Here is a 20,087-nt window from a genome sequence, read left to right on the forward strand (position 1 = left end):
TTACCGAACACGCTAAAGCACACTCTCAAACAAAACTCTCGTGACTGTTACATCGCTTGCCGTGAGCTTGCTCACAATATTAACATGAACCGTTGAATAATATGCTTGTCAATATGTAATTTGGTGGCGCTCTAATGCTGCAGCCGGACGTAGTTTAAGAACTTAAGCGTTCGCAAAAACTAAGGAGAGGGAGAAAGCCAATTCTTAGCAATGGCAAAACTGACATGGAAATAAGACAACTTCAATAAAGAGAAATGGCACAACGTACCGCCCTGCCTCGGCGAGCAGATTGATGTCTTCAGAAGAATCCCTTCCAGTGTATTGCACTTTAAAAGGTGACAAGGAGCTGTCGCTCACTGTCTCTTTTATCTCTTTGTGATGCGTGCACTTCTATCGAGGGTCCCTGTGCGCATGACTCGGCCGGTGTTGTTGGATGGAACTGGTGATGAAAAGGTGACAAACGGTGTCTATTTCGGGGAGAGATCAACACTGTCAGTTGAGTGTTGCTGAAAGGAGGCGGGACAGCTTGAGGAGAAAGGGCTGGTCGGTTGTGCAGTACTGAAGTCATTGTTAAAGGAACCCAACTGCACCGGTGAGCAGTGCAGGAACTGAGGTTAACACGACCTTATTCCAGTACCATCTGCACCTTTTGCACTTACGCTTTCTTCCTCTTCCAATCGGTTCCGGGACTGTAGACAGCTCCGATTTAGGGAAGCTTTCTTGGACATCTGTTGAGTGCGATTGCGGTGAGGAAGAAAAAAAAGGCATTAGAGAAGGTTATTACCAGAGGTGCTGATGTTTCAATCGAATCTTTCTCGAGATAAAAGAATGGGCTCTGACCTATTGCTATAAGGCTATCCTTTGAGAGATGGACTTGGCAGAAGTTCTTCTGGTGCTGTTCATCGTTGTGGTGCTGATCGTCTCCTTGTTGTCCAACTTGTTGGTGTTGATATGCTTCGTCTACAGCTACGACATTCGCAAGCAAGTGCCGGGCATATTTATAGTTAACCTGTCTTTCTGTAATCTGCTTATCACCGTTTTGAATATGCCAGCGACATTGTTGGGGATTGTCAAAAAACAGCAACCATTCGGTGATTGCATCTGTCAGACAGTTGGGTTTTTGGAAACATTTCTCACCACGAACACTATGTTGAGCATGGCAGCATTAAGCATAGACAAGTGGATTGCCGTGGTGTTCCCCTTAAGTTATGCCAGTAAGATGAGGTACAAGGACGCCGTGCTTATGATGAGCTACACTTGGGTCCATTCTCTCACTTTCCCTGTCGTGGCAGTTTTCTTTACCTGGATCGGTTTCAATAATATATACGTATCGTGTACTTTGCATCTGCAAGAAGCGTTGGCGAGGAGACAGTTTACAGTGTTCACCATTGCCTTTCACGCCACCAGCTTTATGCTTTCCCTTGTAATATTGTGCTTTACATATCTGAAAGTTTTGAAGGTAGCACGCTTTCATTGCCGAAGAATAGACATTATCACCATGCAAACTTTGGTTTTACTGGTGGATATTCACCCCAGGTAATGCCATCTGTCTTTAGTAATGTATTAAGTTTGTTGCAACAGGTTTCCTATGAAATGGGATCCATAACTATTGAACACAATGCATTGCTAGTGCACAGTGTGGGGGTTGCCGCATACATTTCAGGTGAATTAAACGTATCTTGTTTGAAGTGAGCATAAGCACCTATGTATTCTATGGGCGGTTAACGGTCGAATGCAAAAATATCAGTCATTCCTGATTGTATCTGCAGTCCTGTTATCAAATAAGGTTTAAGAATCATAGAATCACATAATATTACTGCACAGGAGGCCGTTTGGCCCATCCTCGCTGTGCCGGTTCTTCGAAAGAGCTATCCATTTAGCCCCGCGCCCCTGCTCTTTTCCCATAACCCTGCATTTTTTTTCTTTTCAAGTATATATTCAATTACATTTGAAAGTTACTATTGAATCCCACCAACCTTTCGGGCAGTGCATTCCGGTTCCAGAGCGGTGTCAAAGACGCTATAAAGTTATTACCATAAACTTTGCGACGCGACAATGAACCCACACCCGTTCGTTGTCTTATACCCCATTTTTATATTATCAACATTATTTATACAGTGTGGCAGGTTTAATAGCACAATATTGGCGCGTTTCGTTCCCGTTGTAGCTATGGCAGTATTCAATATCGCACTATTGTTACTCCGAGTACTTATTTTCCAAAAAGCAAGAACAACCTACTCATGTTTTGAAGATGGAGGCAGGTGTGCTGTTGGACAGGAAGCAATTTTGAATCGTGCAAAACATGAAGGGTTAAGGACATAGCCCGGATTGTTCTGTGGACAGTCATGTCTCTAAGTAACACTTGTTTATAAATACAGCCACGCTGCATTCATGCAAAGGGGCTGTTATGTTTAGACCTGAAATCATTTGATTCAAATTTCTCGTTTTTTATGTTTTATCTTGCCATACTGACTGGATTGTTTTTTTTTACTAAATAAAAGGAACTAGAACGTAATTACTCAAGTGGTTATTTTCATGGCCGGTCGGATCTCTGAACTCACCACATAGCTGTATCTCGGAACAGTGTGAAACTAAGTGTTGCTATTCTTCTCATTTCAGTGTGAAACAGCGTTGCCTCGCGGAGCAGAAAAGTAGAAGACAGCGTGCAACCAAGAAGATCAGCATTTTTATAGGGTCCTTTATTGTCTGTTTTGCTCCTTATGTTATAACCAGGTAAATACTTCAGACATTCCACTTTCCTGGCTTTCGATCGTTGGCCAAATGATTGAGATCTCCTTTATTTTTTCTTATTAAGAACGAATAGGAAATAATACCGTTCAATTGAGGGCATTAAAACAAAATCAGAAGAAAATGGTGCATTACTGAAAGAGTTCTTACAACATAAAGCATCCGCTTGGTTTGCATTACCAAGAGTCATGCTAGTTCTGGGAAGGGCGGACGTGGGCTGATTTACACATTCACAAGCTATATGCACGGCGGCTGCTCAAACCTGGGGTCCCGTAACCAGTGCAACCCATTAAAGCATATCCAAGTTAACGGCAATGATCGTTTTTCCCAACGGTAGCTACATTTAGCTAATTGCTTATTTGGGGGTGGGTCTGGGCTGTTAAACAAACAAAAGTACATTGCAACCCATTGCCTATTTCTCACATTCACAAGAAACCCGGGTTTTCCTTCGAGGGTTAGCAACGCGCCATGAATATGAGCCGATTGTCCTCCTGACTTTGGAGGACGCATCCTTAAGATGTGTCAATGACAGTAAAAACCCTGAAATACCACGACAAAACAAACACCTCACTGCTGTAATGCAACGATAAAGTACTGAGCAGTTATTTGAATGCCTCATTTGCTCTTCGCCACATTCCCATCAACATTTTAGGACCACAATTTATGATTAACAATCTCAATTAGGTTATGCTTGCGTTTCGTGTGTTCTTCAATTGTTGAAAATGATAAACAACGTTAAAAGATGTGATTACATAGTGAATGTTGTCTTTGTCTAGTAGTGGGCCCTAATAGCGAAATGCATAAATATGCATTTTCAGCTGCACTGGGCGCTGGATGTGAGGGGAGTGGTGAGAAGATTGTAGAGAAAGTGGGAGACAGATCCAAGTTTATCGCAAATCGGATCTAAAAGCAGCAAGTTTCACGCTACGTCCTAACGTTATACATGTGTTGGGTAATTATTCGCAGGGTATCGATGAATGTGGATTGAGATCCCTTCCAGAACCCATAAAGATTGCATGCAATAATCCTGCCTTTTACACCCCACCAAAATGTCCTGCCAACAGCTACATGGACCGCAAACATAGCCTCATAATTTATCACGGACATGGTAACCAGAGAACTCCGACCTTCTTAACGTACCAACCTACACTGCAATCTATTTTGATCCCTCCCCCCCCAGAAAAAAATGTTCAAGTGATGCAAATCTGACATGTGAGTACAACGTGAATCACTGTCACAAGCTTACAATAACAAACTGTGGGTGAGCGAGGGGTGGGGGCTGCTCAGGGTAAGTGCAAACTTCTCGAGGACTTGGATCATCCGATTGGGATTAGTTTGTGGAATTGTTCTCCTTCTCATAACTGCAATTCTGTTTTCACAGTCCCCTGTGTACCACAACCTTAAAAGATAAGCCGGTCTTTACCATTCATTCTCACCACCAAACATATCTAGTTCGCCAGATATACATTTAACTTTTTTGCCACTAAAATTAATATGCACCACCTTTAGATCACCTGGCGACTGCTATTAGTTCCGCCATGCCCATTATTTGACCTGAATTTTTGATATTGCAACAGGCCCCGCATATGGTACTCTCATCTGACGATTGCCCTAAATAATACATTGGATAGAGATAGATTAATGTGGCACTATTACAGATCGACATGCAGTTCCAATCTCTTAAAAGCCATTTTAAGAGGGAAGCCTGGAAATATTCTCGTGGGGCACTTATCTAAAGCCTATGATTTCTAAGTCTCTTTTAACAGACCGTGTGGAGTGTTGAAAGTATCCAGGAAAAGCTCACTGTAAAAGTATCTATATGTCTTAACCAAGTCTCTGAAAGTTCTTTAGCAAAGTAAACATCATCTGCATGCGGTATTTTACTTTTAATTGACAAAGAGTTGCTTCCCAATTGATTTATTCGACTGTTTATCATCAGATTGAGATGGCAAAGCGGATGACAATTGTACGGCCTGCAGTGCTGAGCAAAGCAGTGACCTGAAAATGTTACTAACAATGCGCCGCACACCTTGTGGGCAGTCCTCATTACTGAATTATGAACCAGATTTTGCTCCCCTTCTGCCGAGTGTTCAGGTTTTCCACAGTGGGAAGCTCCACTGTATGATTCGGATTAAAACTGTGGGCCTCACCATGACTGTGACTTGAGATTCAGTAGCTGATATACTGGGCTCTGTTAAATCCAGTCAAAAAAATGTGTGAAATATTCATTAGGCTGTTTCGTTGTCACTTGACACTGCTGGCTTTGTCTCGACAAAGGCGGACAGCGATTCTCATGAGATAAAATGTGACAGAAGACTCGTACAGCTAGCATAAAATAGAAACAACATGATGGAAAAACTCAGCAGGTCAGCCAGCATTTGTGGAGCGAGAACAGTTCGTTTATAGTTTCTGCTTTGGACGCAATCGACCATCCAGGCACAAATTGCGCTCAAAATCGGGCAGGGGAAGAAGGTCAGGAACTCGGGAGAGAAGGTCAGGAACTCGGGGGAGGTCAGGAGCGGGGGGAGGAGAGAAGGTCAGGAACTCGGGCGGACGGGGGGCGGGGGGAGAACAGTGGGGGTGGCGTGTGATAAAGGGGAGGGAGATGAGATTGAGAACATTATCCAGATGGGAAGACGGATCACGTTCTCCTCCCTCTGTTCGATATCGATGTCGTTCTTCCAACCGCACCCTCTTTACACCCGAACCACATTCTCCCTCTCCTCCTCCAGACCTGGATCTTGATTTTGACCATGAACGGCAGTGAGTTGATTTCTCGGAAAGCGAATGCGGCAAGTGACATAACTGGACTGGACGAAATTTCATTAATCATGACACTATCACTATTCACTTTGTACCCAATAAACCCACACACAATACCCCATCAGTCACTGCAGCTCACCCAGAGTGTTTAGTTTGACAGAGTGATTAGCGACAGTGTAGGTACTTCCAGTTTTCAGTTGACCCATTGCGCCTGAGTTGAGCTATTTAATGATGTCAGTCTCAGCGCTTGCTAAAAATCTATGGTACTGCTAGTGATGTCACTTGCATGGGTGTGTCTTGTCCTCCAAGGGGACCAATCAGAAATCTAGTCCAACCAACATGTGGTGCAAATAAACACAACCATGTTTTTTTTAGATCAGCACAAAAGATTGCAGAAACTCGAGTAGAGCTGAACCTAATTTGCGCTTGAAATTCCATAATCTTTTGTGCGGATTTGGCCGATTTCGGACGAATTGCACTGAAAACTCCAGAGCAACCTAACGGATACTGCAGACCCCATTTTACCCTTTACAGAATGTATATATAGTTCACATTCCCTAAACAAACATCTATAGCCATGAAGGTTATTTACACTTAGCGATACAATATCAAAGGTAGTAATCTCAGGGTTGCTGCCAGTGCCATGTGCTAGTCAGAGTAGAAATAGCAGGATATTTAAGATGATACATGGCTTGAGGAATGGTGCAAGAGGGAGGGATTCAAATTTCTGGGACATTGGAACCAGTTCTGGGGGAGGTGGGACCAGTACAAACTGGACGGTCTGCACCTGGGCAGGACCAGAACCAATGTCCTAGATTTGGCAGTGCTGTTGGGGAGGGTTTAAACTAATATGGCAGGGGGGGGGGATCTATGCAGGGAGACAGATGGAAGTAAAATGGGGGCAGAAGCAAAAGGTAGAAAGGAGATAAGAAAAAGCAGAGAAATCAAAGGGAAAAATCAAAAAGGGCCACATTACAACATAATTCTAAAATGACACAGTGTTAAAAAAACAAGCCTGAAGGCTCTGTGTCTCAATGCGAGGAGCATTCGTAATAAGGTAGATGAATTAACTGTGCAGATAGCTGTTAACGGATATGATGCAATTGGGATTGTGGAGACATGGCTCCAGGGTGACCAAAGCTGGGAACTCAACATCCAGGGGTATTCAATATTCGGGAAGGATAGACAGAAAGGAAAAGGAGGTGGGGGTAAAAGAGATTAATGCTATGGTAAGGAAGGACATTAGCTTGGATGATGTGGAATCTGTATGGGTAGAGCTGCGGAACACCAAAGGGCAGAACACGCTAGTGGGAGTTGTGTACAGGCCACCAAACAGTAGTAGTGAGGATGGGGATGGCATCAAACAGGAAATTAGGTATGCGTGCAATAAAGGTACAGCAGTTATCGTGGGTGACATTAATGACATATAGATTGGGCTAACCAAACTGGTAGCAATACGGTGGAGGAGGATTTCCTGGATGTATAAGGGATGGTTTTCTAGACTAATATGTCGAAGAACCAATTAGAGAGCTGGCCATCCCACACTGGGTGTCGTGTAATGAGAGAGGATTAATTAGCAATCTTATTGTAAGAGGATCCTTGGAGAAGAGTGGCCATAATATGGTAGAATTCTTCATTAAGATGGAGAGTGACACAGTTAATTCAGAGACGAGGGTCCTGAACTGAAAGAAATGTAACTTCGATGGTATGGGACGTGAATTGGCTAGGATAGACTGGCGAATAATACTTAAAGTGTTGATGGTGGATAGGCAATGGCAGACATTTAAAGATCACATGGATGAACTTCAACAATTGTACATCCCTGTCTCGCGTAAAAATAAAATGGGGAAGGTGGCTCAACTGTTTCTAACAAGGGAAGTTAGGGATAGTGTTAAATCCAAGGAAGAGGAATATAATTGGCCAGAAAAAGCAGCAAGCCTGAGGACTGGGAGAAATTTAGAATTCAGCAGAGGAAGACAAAGGGTTTAATTAGGAGGGGGAAAACAGAGTATGAGAGTAAGCATGAAGAGAACATAAAAACTGATGTCAAAAGCTTCTATAGATATGTGAAGAGAAAAAGATTAGTGAAGACAAATGTAGGTCCCTTGCAGTCAGAATCAAATGAATTTATAATGGGGAACAAAGAAATGGCAGATCAATTGAACAAATACTTTGGTTCTGTCTTCACTAAGGAAGACACAAATAACCTTCCAGAAATACTAGGGGACTGACAGTCTAGCAAGAAGGAGGAACTGAAGGAAATCCTGATTAGTAAGGAAATTGTGTTAGGGAAATTGATGGGACTGAAGGCCGATAAATTCCCAAGGTCTTATAGTCTGCATCCCAGAGTACTTAAGAAAGTGGCCCTAGAAATAGTGGGTGCATTCATTGTTCATCACTTTACAACAGTCTATCGACTCTGGATCAGTTCCTATGGATTGGAGGGTAGCTAATGTAACCCCACTTTTTAAAAAAGGAGAGGGAGAGAAAACAGGGAATTATAGACCAGTTAGCCTGACATCGGTGGTGGGGAAAATGCTGGAATCAATTATTAAAGATGTAATAGCAGCGCATTTGTAAAGTAGTGACAGGATCGGTCCAAGTTAGCATGGATTTATGAAAGGGAAATCATGCTTGACAAATCTTCTAGAATTTTTTGAGGATGTAACTAGTAGAGTGGACAAGAGAGAACCAGTGGATGTGGTGTATTTGGATTTTGAAAATGCTTTTGACAAGGTTCCACACAAGAGATTATTGTGGAAAAATAAATCACATGGTATTGGGGGTAAAGTATTGATGTGGATAGAGAACTGGTTGGCAGACAGGAAGCAAAAAGTAGGAATGGCAGGCAGTGACGAGTGGAGCACTGCAAGGTTCAGTGCTGAGACCCCAGCTATTTACAATATACATTAATGATTTAAGGAATTGACTATAATATCTCCAAGTTTGCAGCTGACACTAAGCTGCGTGGCAGTGTGAGTTGTGAGGAGGATGCTAAGAGGCTGCAGAGTGACTTGGACAAGTTAGGTGAGTGGGCAAATGCATGGCAGATGCAGTATATTGTAGATAAATGTGAGGATATCCACTTTGGTGGCAAAAGCAGGAAGGCAGAATATTATCTGAAAAGTGACAGATTAGAAAAAGGGGAGGTGCAACAAGACCTGGGTGTCATGGTACATCAGTCATTGAAAGTTGGCATGCAGGTACAGCAGGCAGTGAAGAAGGCAAATGGCATGATGGCCTTCATAGCGAGGGGATATGAATATAGGAGCAGGGAGGTCTTATTGCATTTGTACAGGGCCTTGGTGAGGCCACACCTTGAATATTGTGTACAGTTTTGGTCTCCTAATCTGAGGAAGGACATTCTTGCTATTGAGGGAATGCAGCAAAGGTTCACCAGACTGATTCCCGGGATGGCAGGACAGACATATGATGAAAGATTGGATCGACTAGGTTTATATTCAATGGAATTTATCAGAATTAGAGGGGATCTCATAGAAACATATAAAATTCTGACGGGATTGGACAGGTTAGATGCAGGAAGAATGTCCCCGATGTTGGGGAAGTCCAGAACCAACAGTCACAGTCTAAGGGTAAGGGGTAAGCCATTTAGGACCGAGATGAGAAGAAACTTCTTCACTCAGAGAATTGTGAACCTGTGGAATTCTCTACCACTGAAGGTGTTGATGCCTATTCGTTCGATATATTCAAAAGGGAGTTAGATGTGGCCCGTACGGCTAAAGGGATCAAGGGGTATGGAGAGAAAGCAGGAATGGGGTACTAAAGTTGCTAAAATCATATTGAATGGTGGAGCAGGCTCGAAAGGCCGAATGGCCTACTCCTGCACCTATTTTCTATGTTTCTAAAACCTCTGACGTTGATTTGGTGAAGCTGCTTTGCTTCGCCATGTCAACGGCACCCTCTGTTGTTTTAATGGTGCACCAGAGGCGCATTTGAAACAGGGAAAATCGCGGGTGGCACTTTGGTTCAAACTTCGATGTGTGCAATTCATTCACCACATCTGACAAACAGCCTTGAAACTAATAGAAAAAACAATAGTCAATTCAACTTATTTACAAACAACAATGAGCACTTATTATTATGCTGCCACGGAAAAACCCATATAACATATTTGGTGTAACTGTGCAGGTGTCGCTAAAATGAGATGATGTACCTCCAGTTTTTCTTGAACCTTTGGGCACCGTGTTTTTTTAATTACGCAATGTCGATAAGTCATTGCTGAAAAATGGTGTGACAGGACCACTGTGAAAATACATCGTGTATAAAGAGTGGATTCAATCTAAAAGACGAATGGGAAACGTAAGCATAGATTGGTGTCTGGGAAACAAGAAACTCGACGAGCAAACGCCAATGCTGCGGTGCGGAGCAATACTTAACAACCCCTGTGCCCAAGATGGTAACTCTCGTCTAACTCCGAGCTGTAAATACTTGAGCCATGTCACGCCATTCTAAAGCATACAATGTGGAACACACGGAAAGGATACGGAACTGTAAGGGGCAAAGAGCCGTGCAGTTTGTTTCGGCACTGAGCAGCCCATACACAAATGGAACACGAGGAGCTGAGTGCGAGCCAGCCAACAGAGACGACGAGAGTACCCACCCGGCACGATAAACTCATTTATAGATTAAAATTTGGCAGCAAGCACGTTTTACACCCAAGATGTTATTTCGGAAGCAGGTCGTGTTAAAACTATTCAAATCGATGAATGCACTCACATATCTATAGGCGGAGGTGGGGCGGGGTTCTGTGTGGGCCGATGGAATTAAAGGTGACACTCGCCTCTCCAGCTGACACCATATGGAGATGCAGTAGGAAAGGAGAAAGGTCGTATGGAGCATAGACACGGGTAGAGACCAGTTGGGCTGAATGGCCTGTTCCTGTGCTGTAAATTCTATGTAATGGGAAGACGGTGACATAATAGTTCATCCCGTTGTTCTTTTGATTGCAAGTAGACTACAGGACTTTAGAACATTATTATTAATGAAGCCGGTATGATTTTCTCCCTCCACACACAGGTTGATAGAGCTGCTTCCCTTTGTGACCATAAACCACTACTGGGGAGTTCTGAGTAAGTGCCTCGCCTACTGCAAAGCTGCTTCTGACCCTTTCGTCTATTCGCTGCTGCGTCAGAAGTACAAGAAAGTCCTGGTCAACATCGTCAACCGGTTATTTAAAAGGGATTTGTATCCCTCCTCGGGACACAACAGCTCCTTAGATACCGAGAACGATTACTGCCTACAGAGAAGCTGAGGGGCACCTTTCACCTTTCACCAATTGGAAGTGGAAGCTCTGCCAATCGAAAGCACGTGAGACTACATGCACTTTCTGATCATTCCAGTGTTATTAGGAAGCTATAAGCACCAAAGGCAAATGTCTTTTTATGATAGTAAATATTTTATTGAAAAAATGTATTAAGGGTAGAGTTTTTCGTTTTTTTCCGTAAATCTTTGTATTTTCCCAGATTTGTGCAAATTATTATTAAGCTTGAGTATTTGTATATTGGGGAGGGTGTGTCAGTTGAAACTATCTGTTTGCACTGTATCAGTTAAACTTTGTTAAGTCTTTCTTTCGAGCTGTTACAGAATGATTAAACTTCTCGAAGAAAAACATGTTATTCATTAACCTGTCTAAGTCATGTGCCAAAAGTTAAAGCTTTCATGATCCTGTTTAAAACACAAACGATAAAACAAAAAGGAACGTTGTCAAAGATCAAGGCAACTCCAGCGAACATTTCAGTTGAATGGTGTCCACAATGTATGCTCAAAGTCATTGGTTTAGACTAGATTTCAGGGCGGGGGGAAGCCCGTTGCGAGCTTAATACTGAAGGTGTTTACGGTGTTTACATTCTATGTGAGCTTCGAAGCAACAATAAAAGTTTCATGAGACCACTTTGTGTGTCGAACAGAATTTTATTTAAACACGAGTCTGTCATTTGAGGAAATAAATCGAAAACAAGCAAATTGCGGCATGTGAATAAGATTATAGTTACTACCAACGTTTAACTCTTTATACATTTCACGCAATGCTTCAAGGGCAGTCTGCGTGTGAGTCCAAGCTTTCTGGCTGGTGCTTCTCTCTTGTTATTTCACGACTGTATTTGTGCATCCACGTGGCAATACGGTAATATGATATTCCGCCGTATTTCTTATAAAACATGCACACTGTTTTTCAGATCCTATTTCGCAACAGTGCTCACATATAATTCAAGCCTGTCGTCTCGTGCCATTATCAGAGAGCAGGGCACACAAACGGAGCGAAATGAACCCGGTACCGTTTGTTCTGCACCTCCTTCTTATTACAATAGTACATGGCGCTCCACGGTGTGAGCCCGGCGATCAAGCACGAGGTAAGAAAGAGCAACAACTGTGTGCATATTTAATTTAACGCTGCATTCCGGGATTTAGTAACTAGCCACCGAACCAGTTTCACTGCGCCCCTTTACTCCAGTTACAATACTAGGCGCTTGTTTAACATTGACGGTGTAACTTCGGTTTATGTTTTGACTCTCGTCTGTCGATGCTTTTGAAAGAATTGCTCGCTAGACGCTGCCCCGCAATATAATGGACTGCGATCTCAGACAAGGAATGGCATTGCTTCTATCAATCAGACAGCAGTGTATGCGAAACATATGTACTCCCTGGGGGATTATACGTAAATACAAAAATGTCTAACGACCAAAGTTAAAAAGTACAATGTGGCGATTTGTTTGTGACATGCAACTTTTTTTGAAAAAAAAGTTAATGCGAGGAGTTTGCACGTAAATTTTCAAGATGAAAAAAAAAGTTTAGAAATAGAAACATAGAAACTAGCTGCCAGTGGCTAGTTACTAAGTCCCGGAATGCAGCGTTAAATTAAAAAGTTGGATTGCCCATGCCATCGTGGCGATTTTGCAGCGCAGTTTACGCATTACAGGGATAATTTTAAGAAACCTTTAGCTTTACCTCTGGCAGGAAAAACTATCTTATTTGTCATTTTTAAAGCGCACAATTTCTAGACTAGTTAGAGGACCCGGTGTCCTAATACGAGAAGCCAGCGCTTCGCCATCATTATTCGCCACCAGGTTATCCGCGCCTTTACAGTCGTACCCATATCCCACAGGCACAATTCCAGATACATGTTAGGAAAGTAGAGCAGGAATGCCGCTTTGAATTTGCTTGCACCAGATGATCGTGGGCTGCCGGAGGAATTAGTTGAGTACTAAATCCCCACAGCTTGAGAGTGTCTTCAGCATTCGATTAGCAGTGGTTTCAAATTTCACTCCAATTACTTTTGAGTGTAACAGTGGAATAACCCATTGTGGAAAGAGCTAAGAGAATGTTATTTCTGAATTAGTAATATACAAACTAAAGACACACAATACTCCGGGTACCAATAAGTACTTATATCGGGTGCAGTGCGGATTCCATATTTCACTTTTTAGCGGATGATGGTGTGCTGCTTTTCGCAAAGGCCGAGAGCGGATTTCTAAAACATGAAGACAAAACGAGACGAGCGGATGGCACTTCGACATGTTCTTTTCCAAATTAAAATTAAACACTTCGGTTCTGCTTTTGTCTCTGAAGACTTTAGTTCGAAAATTCCATTCAAGGTTAACAACTTTGTCTTTTACTAGTTTCCCCTATCGTAAATTATATAAGATGAAACAAAGACTGACATAGTCTCTATCTCTGCTGCCACCTCGTGTCTCTAGTGTAAAATTGTGAGGACTTGCTTTTGAGTAACATTCCTGTGAGGCCCTAAACCCAGGGTAAATTTAATTATCACCAAAAAAAACCATACTGCCGGTGCTGGAAATCTTAAATAAGAACAGAAAATGCTGGAAATGCTCAGTAGATCAGGCAGCATCCGTGGAGAGAGAAACAGAGTTAACAGTTTAGGTCGAAGACCTTTCCTCAGAACACAGATTCAATTCTACTAGTGGATCTCCTGTGAGGTTGCCCATGGTGAGTCAGTGGAGATATGGGCCTGGATTTCTACAGTTGTTTTTGGGCGGGAGATCAGCAGAATCCCCCCAAAAATAATGAAAACAGTCAAGAATGAGTGCTTGCATTGCTTTTTCAGGATTCCACCGATGTACCAGTGGAGTTAATGGCAGGAAAATTCTGCAGTAATTCAAAGCAATGCTGTTTAATAAGGAAAGCAGGGATTATATCCTACAATACACAGTGCATTATTTTGCTGCTGAGGTGGGACCATGCCCTTTTAAGATCACAGGTCTAATTGCTGCAGTTAGGGACATCTGAGGTAAATTTATCATCATCATCATCATAGGCAATTCCTTGGAATCGAGGAAGACTTGCTTCCACTCCTGAAATGAGTTCTTTGGTGGCTGAACAGTCCAATACGAGAGCCACAGACTCTGTCACAGGTGGGACAGACATTCGCCAAGGGAAGGGATGGGTGGGACTGGTTTGCTGCACACTCCTTTCGCTGCCTGCGCTTGACCTCTTCACGCTCTCGCCGTTGAGATTCAAAGAGTTCAACGCCCTCCTGGATGCACTTTCTCCACCTAGCGCGGTCTTCGGCCAGGCACTCCCAGGTGTCAGTGGTGATGTCGTACTTTACCAGGCAGGCTTTAAGGGTTTCCGCTGCCCACATTTGGCTCATTTGCCATGAAGGAGCTCCGCATAGAGCATTTGCTTGGGGAGTCTTGTGTCTGGCATGCGAAATATGTGGCCTGCCCAGCGAAGCTGATCGAGTATGATCAGTGCTTCAATGCTGGGGATGTTAGCCTGGACGAGGACACTGATGTTGGTACGCCTGTCCTCCCAGGGGATTTGCAGGATCTTGTGGAGACATCGTTGGTGATATATCTCCAGCGACTTGAGGTGCCTTCTGTACATCGTCCATGCCTCTCTGATCCATACAGGAGGGCAGGTATTACTACAGCCCTGTAGACCATGAGCTTGGTGTTAGATTTGAGGGCCTGGTCTTCGAATATTCTTTTCCTCAGGTGGCCGAAGGCTGCACTGGCGCACTGGAGGTGGGGTTGAATCTCCGCATCAATGTCTGCTTTTGCTGACAAGAGGCTCCCGAGGTATGGGAAATGGTCCACGTTGAATCTTGATGACTGAGGCTCAGTGCTGTGTGCCGAGGACAGGCTGGTGGAGGACCTTTGTCTTATGGATGTTAATCGTAAAGCCCATGCTTTCCTAAGCCTCAGTGATTACATCAACTATATCCTGGAGTTCAGCTTCAGAATGTGCACAGACGCAGGCATCATCCATGTACTGCAGCTCAACAACAGAGGTTGGGGTGATCTTGGGCCTGGCCTGGAGGCGGCGTAGGTTAAACAGCTTCCCACTGGTTCTGTAGTTTAGTTCCAGCCCAGCGGGGATCTTGTTGATTGTGAGGTGGAGCATGGCAGCGAGGAAGATTGAGAAAAGGGTTGGAGCGATGACGCAGCCCTGCTTTACCCCGATCTGGACGTGGATTGGGTTTGTAATGGATCTGTTGGTAAGAGTCATGGCCTGTATGTCATCGTGGAGCAGGCAAAGGATGTTGACAAACTTTGTGGGGGCATCCGAAACGGAGGAGGATGCTCCATAGACCCTCACAGTTGACAGTGCCAAAGGCCTTTCTAAGATCGAATTAGGCCATTTATAAGGGCTGGTGCTGCTCCCTGCATTTTTCCTGCAGCTGTTGTGCTGCAAAGATCAGGTCCGTTGTGCCCCCTAGGGGACCAAATCCGCACTGTGACTCCGGGAGGAGCTCCTCGGCCACATGGAGAAGACGGTTGAGGAGAACTCTAGCGACAACTTTCCCAGTGGCTGATAGCAGAGAGATTCCCCTGTAGTTGCCGCAGTCGGACTTGTCCACTTTTTTAAAGATGTTCATGATTACTGCATCTCTGAGATCTCCCGACATGCTCTCCTCCCTCCAGATGAGAGAGATGAGGTCAGGTATCCATGCCAACAGCGCCTCTCTGCCATACTTTAGCGCCTCAGCAGGGATTCCATCCGCACCTGTAGTCTTGTTATTCTTGAGCTGTTTAATGGCTTTGCCTACCTTGTGCAACATTAGGGTTTCAGTGAGGTGATGGCGGGTCGCATGCTGCGGGATGGAATTGAGAACACTCGAGTCAAAGACAGAGTCTCGATTGAGGAGATCTTCGAAGTGCTCCTTCCAGCGGACCCTGACAGCCTCGGTGTCCTTGATGAGTGTTTCCCTATTCTTGGCAAGGAGTGAGGTGAGGCCTTGGGAGTTTGGACCGTAAGTAGCCTTCACTGCAATGAAGAATCCTCGCATATCGTGGCTATCGGTCAGTTGTTGTATCTCCTATGTTTTCTCCATCCACCACCTGTTCTTTAGGTCCCGGGTTTTTTGTTGGATCTCAGCCTTGAGCCGTCTGTTATGTTGCTTTGCTGCTCCTGAATTGGGTTTTTGCTTGAGGCTCAGAAATGCTTTGCGCTTGCGATCTATTAGTTCTTGGATCTCCTGATCATTTTCATCAAACCAGTCCTGATGTTTCCTGGTTGAGTGACCAAGTGTCTCTTCACAGGCACTGGTTATAGAGGCCTGGAGGGCAGAACAGGCGCTGTGGGCATTCTGCATCTCAGGGTCATCAAAGCATGCCAGGTTAGCTGTGAGGCGCTGGCTGTATAGGGCTCTCTTAGCTGGGTCTTTAAGTGCCCCGGCATTGACTTTTTTGTGGCACTGCTTCTGCTGTCCCCTCTGGGGCTATGTTAATATCGATGATGGATCGGATTAGGCGGTGGTCCATCCAGCAGTCTTCAGCTCCTGTCATTAGAGGCTAACTGGCTGCTTCCAACATCAGAAAAAGCAACAAGAATCGACTGGCTTTCTTCCTCTTCTAAGGTTGTGTTGCTTTGAAGAAAAATGTCACAGCTTAAAGTATTGGATCTAGTTATAGAGAATGAACAGAGCAGATAAGAGAAGTAAAAGTTGGGGAACATCTAGGCAATAGTGACCATAATATAATATGCTTTAAGATCATAATTGAGAAGGACATAAGTAAGATGGACATAAGATTGGAGAAAAGCTGATTTTGAGCGGCTGAGAATAGAACTTGGGAAAATAAAATATGCAACAATATTGAAAAAAAACGATGTAGAGCAGCAATGGGAAACATTTAAAATGGTGTTCAACAGAGTGCAGGAACAATATATTCTGCTGAAAGTAAAGAACAGACTAAACACTAATGAGACTTCAAGGATGAATAAAGCCATAAGGGAACAATTGAGGGTAAGGAAAGGGGCCTACATTAAGTACATAAACAGCAGGAGAGTGTATGACAAGGGAGAATATGAAAAGATTAGGAAAGAAGTAAAAAAAAAACAATTAGGAAGGCAAAAAGGAACTATGAAATTAAATTAGCAAGGAATATAATACAAAATAGTAAAATATTTTACAGGTTTATCAATAAAAAAAGGACAGTTGGAATGTGAATAGGGCCATTAAGGAATAGACAAGATAGTTCCACAGGTAACGATAGAGAGATGGCAGAAATATTAAATAATTATTTTGCTTCAGTATTTGCCAGGGAGATAGAACAGGTGAACATGGCATTGGATGATGAGATTAGTAATGAGATAAGTACATTTAAAATAAAAAGAAGGGATATATTAAATAAACTAATCAAACTCAAAGAAGTTAAAACTCCTGGTCCAGATGGATTGAATCCACGCATTTTAAAATAAACTAGGAAAAAGATAGCAGAGGCCTTACTACACATATATAATAATTCGTTAGAAAAAGGTGTAGTGCCAGAGGATCGGCGGATAGCTAACATAATACCTCTACTTAAGAAGGGGGATAGAACATGTCCAGGGAATTATAGACCAGTCAACTTAACATCGGTGGTAGGAAAAATAATGGAATCCCTACTAAAGGAGAAAGTAGAAAAACATTGATAAACGAAAAATATAATAATGAATAGTCAGCATGGATTTTAAAAGGGAAAGTCTTACTTGACCCACCTCCTTGAATTTTTTGAAGAGGTAGCAGAGAGAGTAGACAATGGTAATGCAGTATATTTAATTTATCTAGATTTTCAAAAGGCCTTCGATAAGGTACCGCATAATAGACTGATGAACAAGGTCAGAGAATGTGGAGTTAGGGGACAAGTAGCAGAATGGATAGCTAGCTGGCTTCAAGAGAGAAAGCAGAGAATAGGGGTAAAAAGTAGCTATTTACACTGGCGAGGGTGGGCAGTGGTACTCCACAAGGATCAATGCTGGGACTACTGTTGTTCACAATTTATATTAATGATTTAGACTTTGGAATCAAAAACACAATTTCTAAATTTTGTGGATGACACCAAATTGGAGGCTGTTGTGCATACAATAACTGTTGGACAAAGTATTGTTTAACTCCAAGAGTTTTGAACTTGGCTCTGCTTTATTAAGGCCCAAAGTGACTAAAATACAAAATGGCTGTCCTTTTATACTTGGGCTGCACACACTTGCGTGCAGCCCCATGGCCTCCAACAGTGACACCATCTAGTGGCTAGTGATCCCAAAAGTACATACATGACAGGGGCGATAGACAACACTGAGGAGGTCTGCAGCAAATTACAAGAGGACATTAATAAGCTTGCAGGATGGGCATACCATTGGAAAATGAAGTTCAACACAGATAAATGTGAGGTATTACATTTTGTTAGGAAGAATAGGGAGGTCACTTATTACTTGGAGGGTGCGAGTGTAGGTAGGATAGAGGCACAAAGGGACCATGGAGTACAAATAAACAAATCGCTAAAAGTTGCAATACAAAAAAAGCAAACCAAACATTAGGGTTTATTTCTAAAGATATAGAATTGAAAAGTAGGGAAGTTATGCTAAACCTGTATCGAACCTTGGTTAGACCACACCTCGGGGCCGAAATTGCCCCTTTTTTAAGGTTGGTAAGCAATTACTGTTCAGTCGGGGAGGACGTGCTGATATTTTAGAAATTGCCCCTGTGCATTTTTGTGACATTGTATGCTATCGCCCCGCCCGTGTTCTCGCCCCGTCGGCTGCGCGACAGCCCCTTACCGACCGGCGGTGACCCATTTTCCGACCCACGTGGGAAATTGCCCCATGTGAAATTGCCCTGTGGGAGTGGAGCAGCAGCTGGGCGGTGCCCCCAACAGCTTTCCATGGGTGAGAAGCTGCTAATGGCTGGGCAGCGCGTGCGCCCTTAAAGGAGTTGGCGCACTGCCGCCGCTGCTATTTTATTGTAATTGTCAACCAACTCTGAAGTCAGCCCGACAATGGCGGCCATGGATTCAGCTGGGCCGCCAACAAGCAGCCCGGCATCCCCTCTGGCCCAGTCAAAACCGTCCCTGGTGGCCCAATGGGCGCCACTAAAGCATATGCAGAGCTCGCAGCGGCACTCCCCTTTAACCGAAGGCGCTCATGAATCTGTCCGCCTGCCTCCCTGCTGCCCACTGGCTTCCACCCCGCCACAGCCCGAATTTACAGCCCTGCCGGAAGAAAAATTTTATAAAGGGCAACTATGGAGCGGTAAATCAACAAAGAAAACAGTGAGTGCGTCCCGTTTTGGTTGGAGTGCAATTTCGGCCCCTAGAGTACTGCGTACAGTTCTGGTCGCCATATTATAGAAAGGATATAGAGGCATTGGAGAGGTTGCAGAGAAGATTTACTTGGATGATATCAGAAATGCAATGGTATACATATGAATGGTTCAACAGACTGGGTCTCTTTTCTCTTGAAAAAGGAAGGCTGAGGGGTGACCTAATAGAGGTCTTTAAATTATGAAAGATTTTGATAGAGTGGATACAGCGAGGGGTGTTGAAATTGCCCCCCAACCAAAAAAGGACACACACACCCCGTTTCAATGGTTGAGGTCGCCTCTTGAGGGAAGTTTAGCTCCTGGTTGTTTTTTTTTTATTCGGATCCAGAAGTCGTTCTTAATGGGAATGGTGACTACACTAGAGGGGCGGATACGCGGCAGTGGCAACACCTGAGGGGCAGAAGTTGAGGGCGGTGCGTAGTGTCCACCACAATGACGTCATCATGGCGCCGCATCACCGCGGCTTTCCCCTTCACTTAAAGGGGCGAGGCTTCGCGATTTTAAAACTTCGGTCCACTGGGTCACCAGGGAGGGTTTTGGTTGGGCCAGTGGCCTGGCACCCAAAAGGGAATGCCAGGCTGCCTGTTGGCAGCCGAACCTGGGATCATAATTGTCGGCCCAACATGGCAATCGGCCGCTGCAGCAGTGGCAGTGCATCCTCCCCTTTAAGGGAAGCTGCACCGCCATTGAAGAAGGCCACAGCCTCATTGGACCACCGCCAGGCGGGCCGAACATTTTCAGAGGGGAATTTCGCCGTTGGGAGGGGGTAGATTGGCTGCAGCATGGTGATGACGCACTTATTACGGATCAGCAGCAGTGGAGCAATAGGGGGGGATCGGGGTACTGCCAGGAAATCTCTGAAGGGCAATTGGGCTATCAATGGCCATTCCACGAATAGTTGGTGGCCACTCCACTTCTCAGTGTGGCCGCTGATTTGCGGAGGTAATAGGTCTTAAGGTGAGGGGCAATTTTGGCCCCAGAATGTTTCCACTAGCGGGCAAGAGCATAATTAGAGGCC

General features: G+C 44.1%; 2 protein-coding genes across 2 annotated transcripts in view; both read left to right on the forward strand.

Annotated features, from left to right (window-relative positions):
- Nucleotides 1–868: 868 nt before the first annotated feature.
- Nucleotides 869–10,783, forward strand: gpr78b (G protein-coupled receptor 78b). Its single transcript, XM_070861940.1, has 3 exons — nucleotides 869–1,536; nucleotides 2,620–2,733; nucleotides 10,549–10,783. The coding sequence occupies exons 1-3, from the start codon at nucleotides 869–871 to the stop codon at nucleotides 10,781–10,783; spliced, it is 1,017 nt and encodes a 338-aa protein (XP_070718041.1).
- A 960-nt stretch (nucleotides 10,784–11,743) lies between these two features.
- Nucleotides 11,744–20,087, forward strand: part of cpz (carboxypeptidase Z) — a 99,356-nt gene continuing 91,012 nt past the window's right edge. The window contains exon 1 of the mRNA XM_070864241.1: nucleotides 11,744–11,879. Coding sequence (XP_070720342.1) covers nucleotides 11,792–11,879 — 88 coding nt within the window. The 5' untranslated portion in view covers nucleotides 11,744–11,791. The remainder of the gene's footprint in view (nucleotides 11,880–20,087) is intronic.

Source organism: Pristiophorus japonicus, chromosome 2, assembly GCF_044704955.1.
Source record: "Pristiophorus japonicus isolate sPriJap1 chromosome 2, sPriJap1.hap1, whole genome shotgun sequence".
NCBI classification, from domain to species: domain Eukaryota; kingdom Metazoa; phylum Chordata; class Chondrichthyes; family Pristiophoridae; genus Pristiophorus; species Pristiophorus japonicus.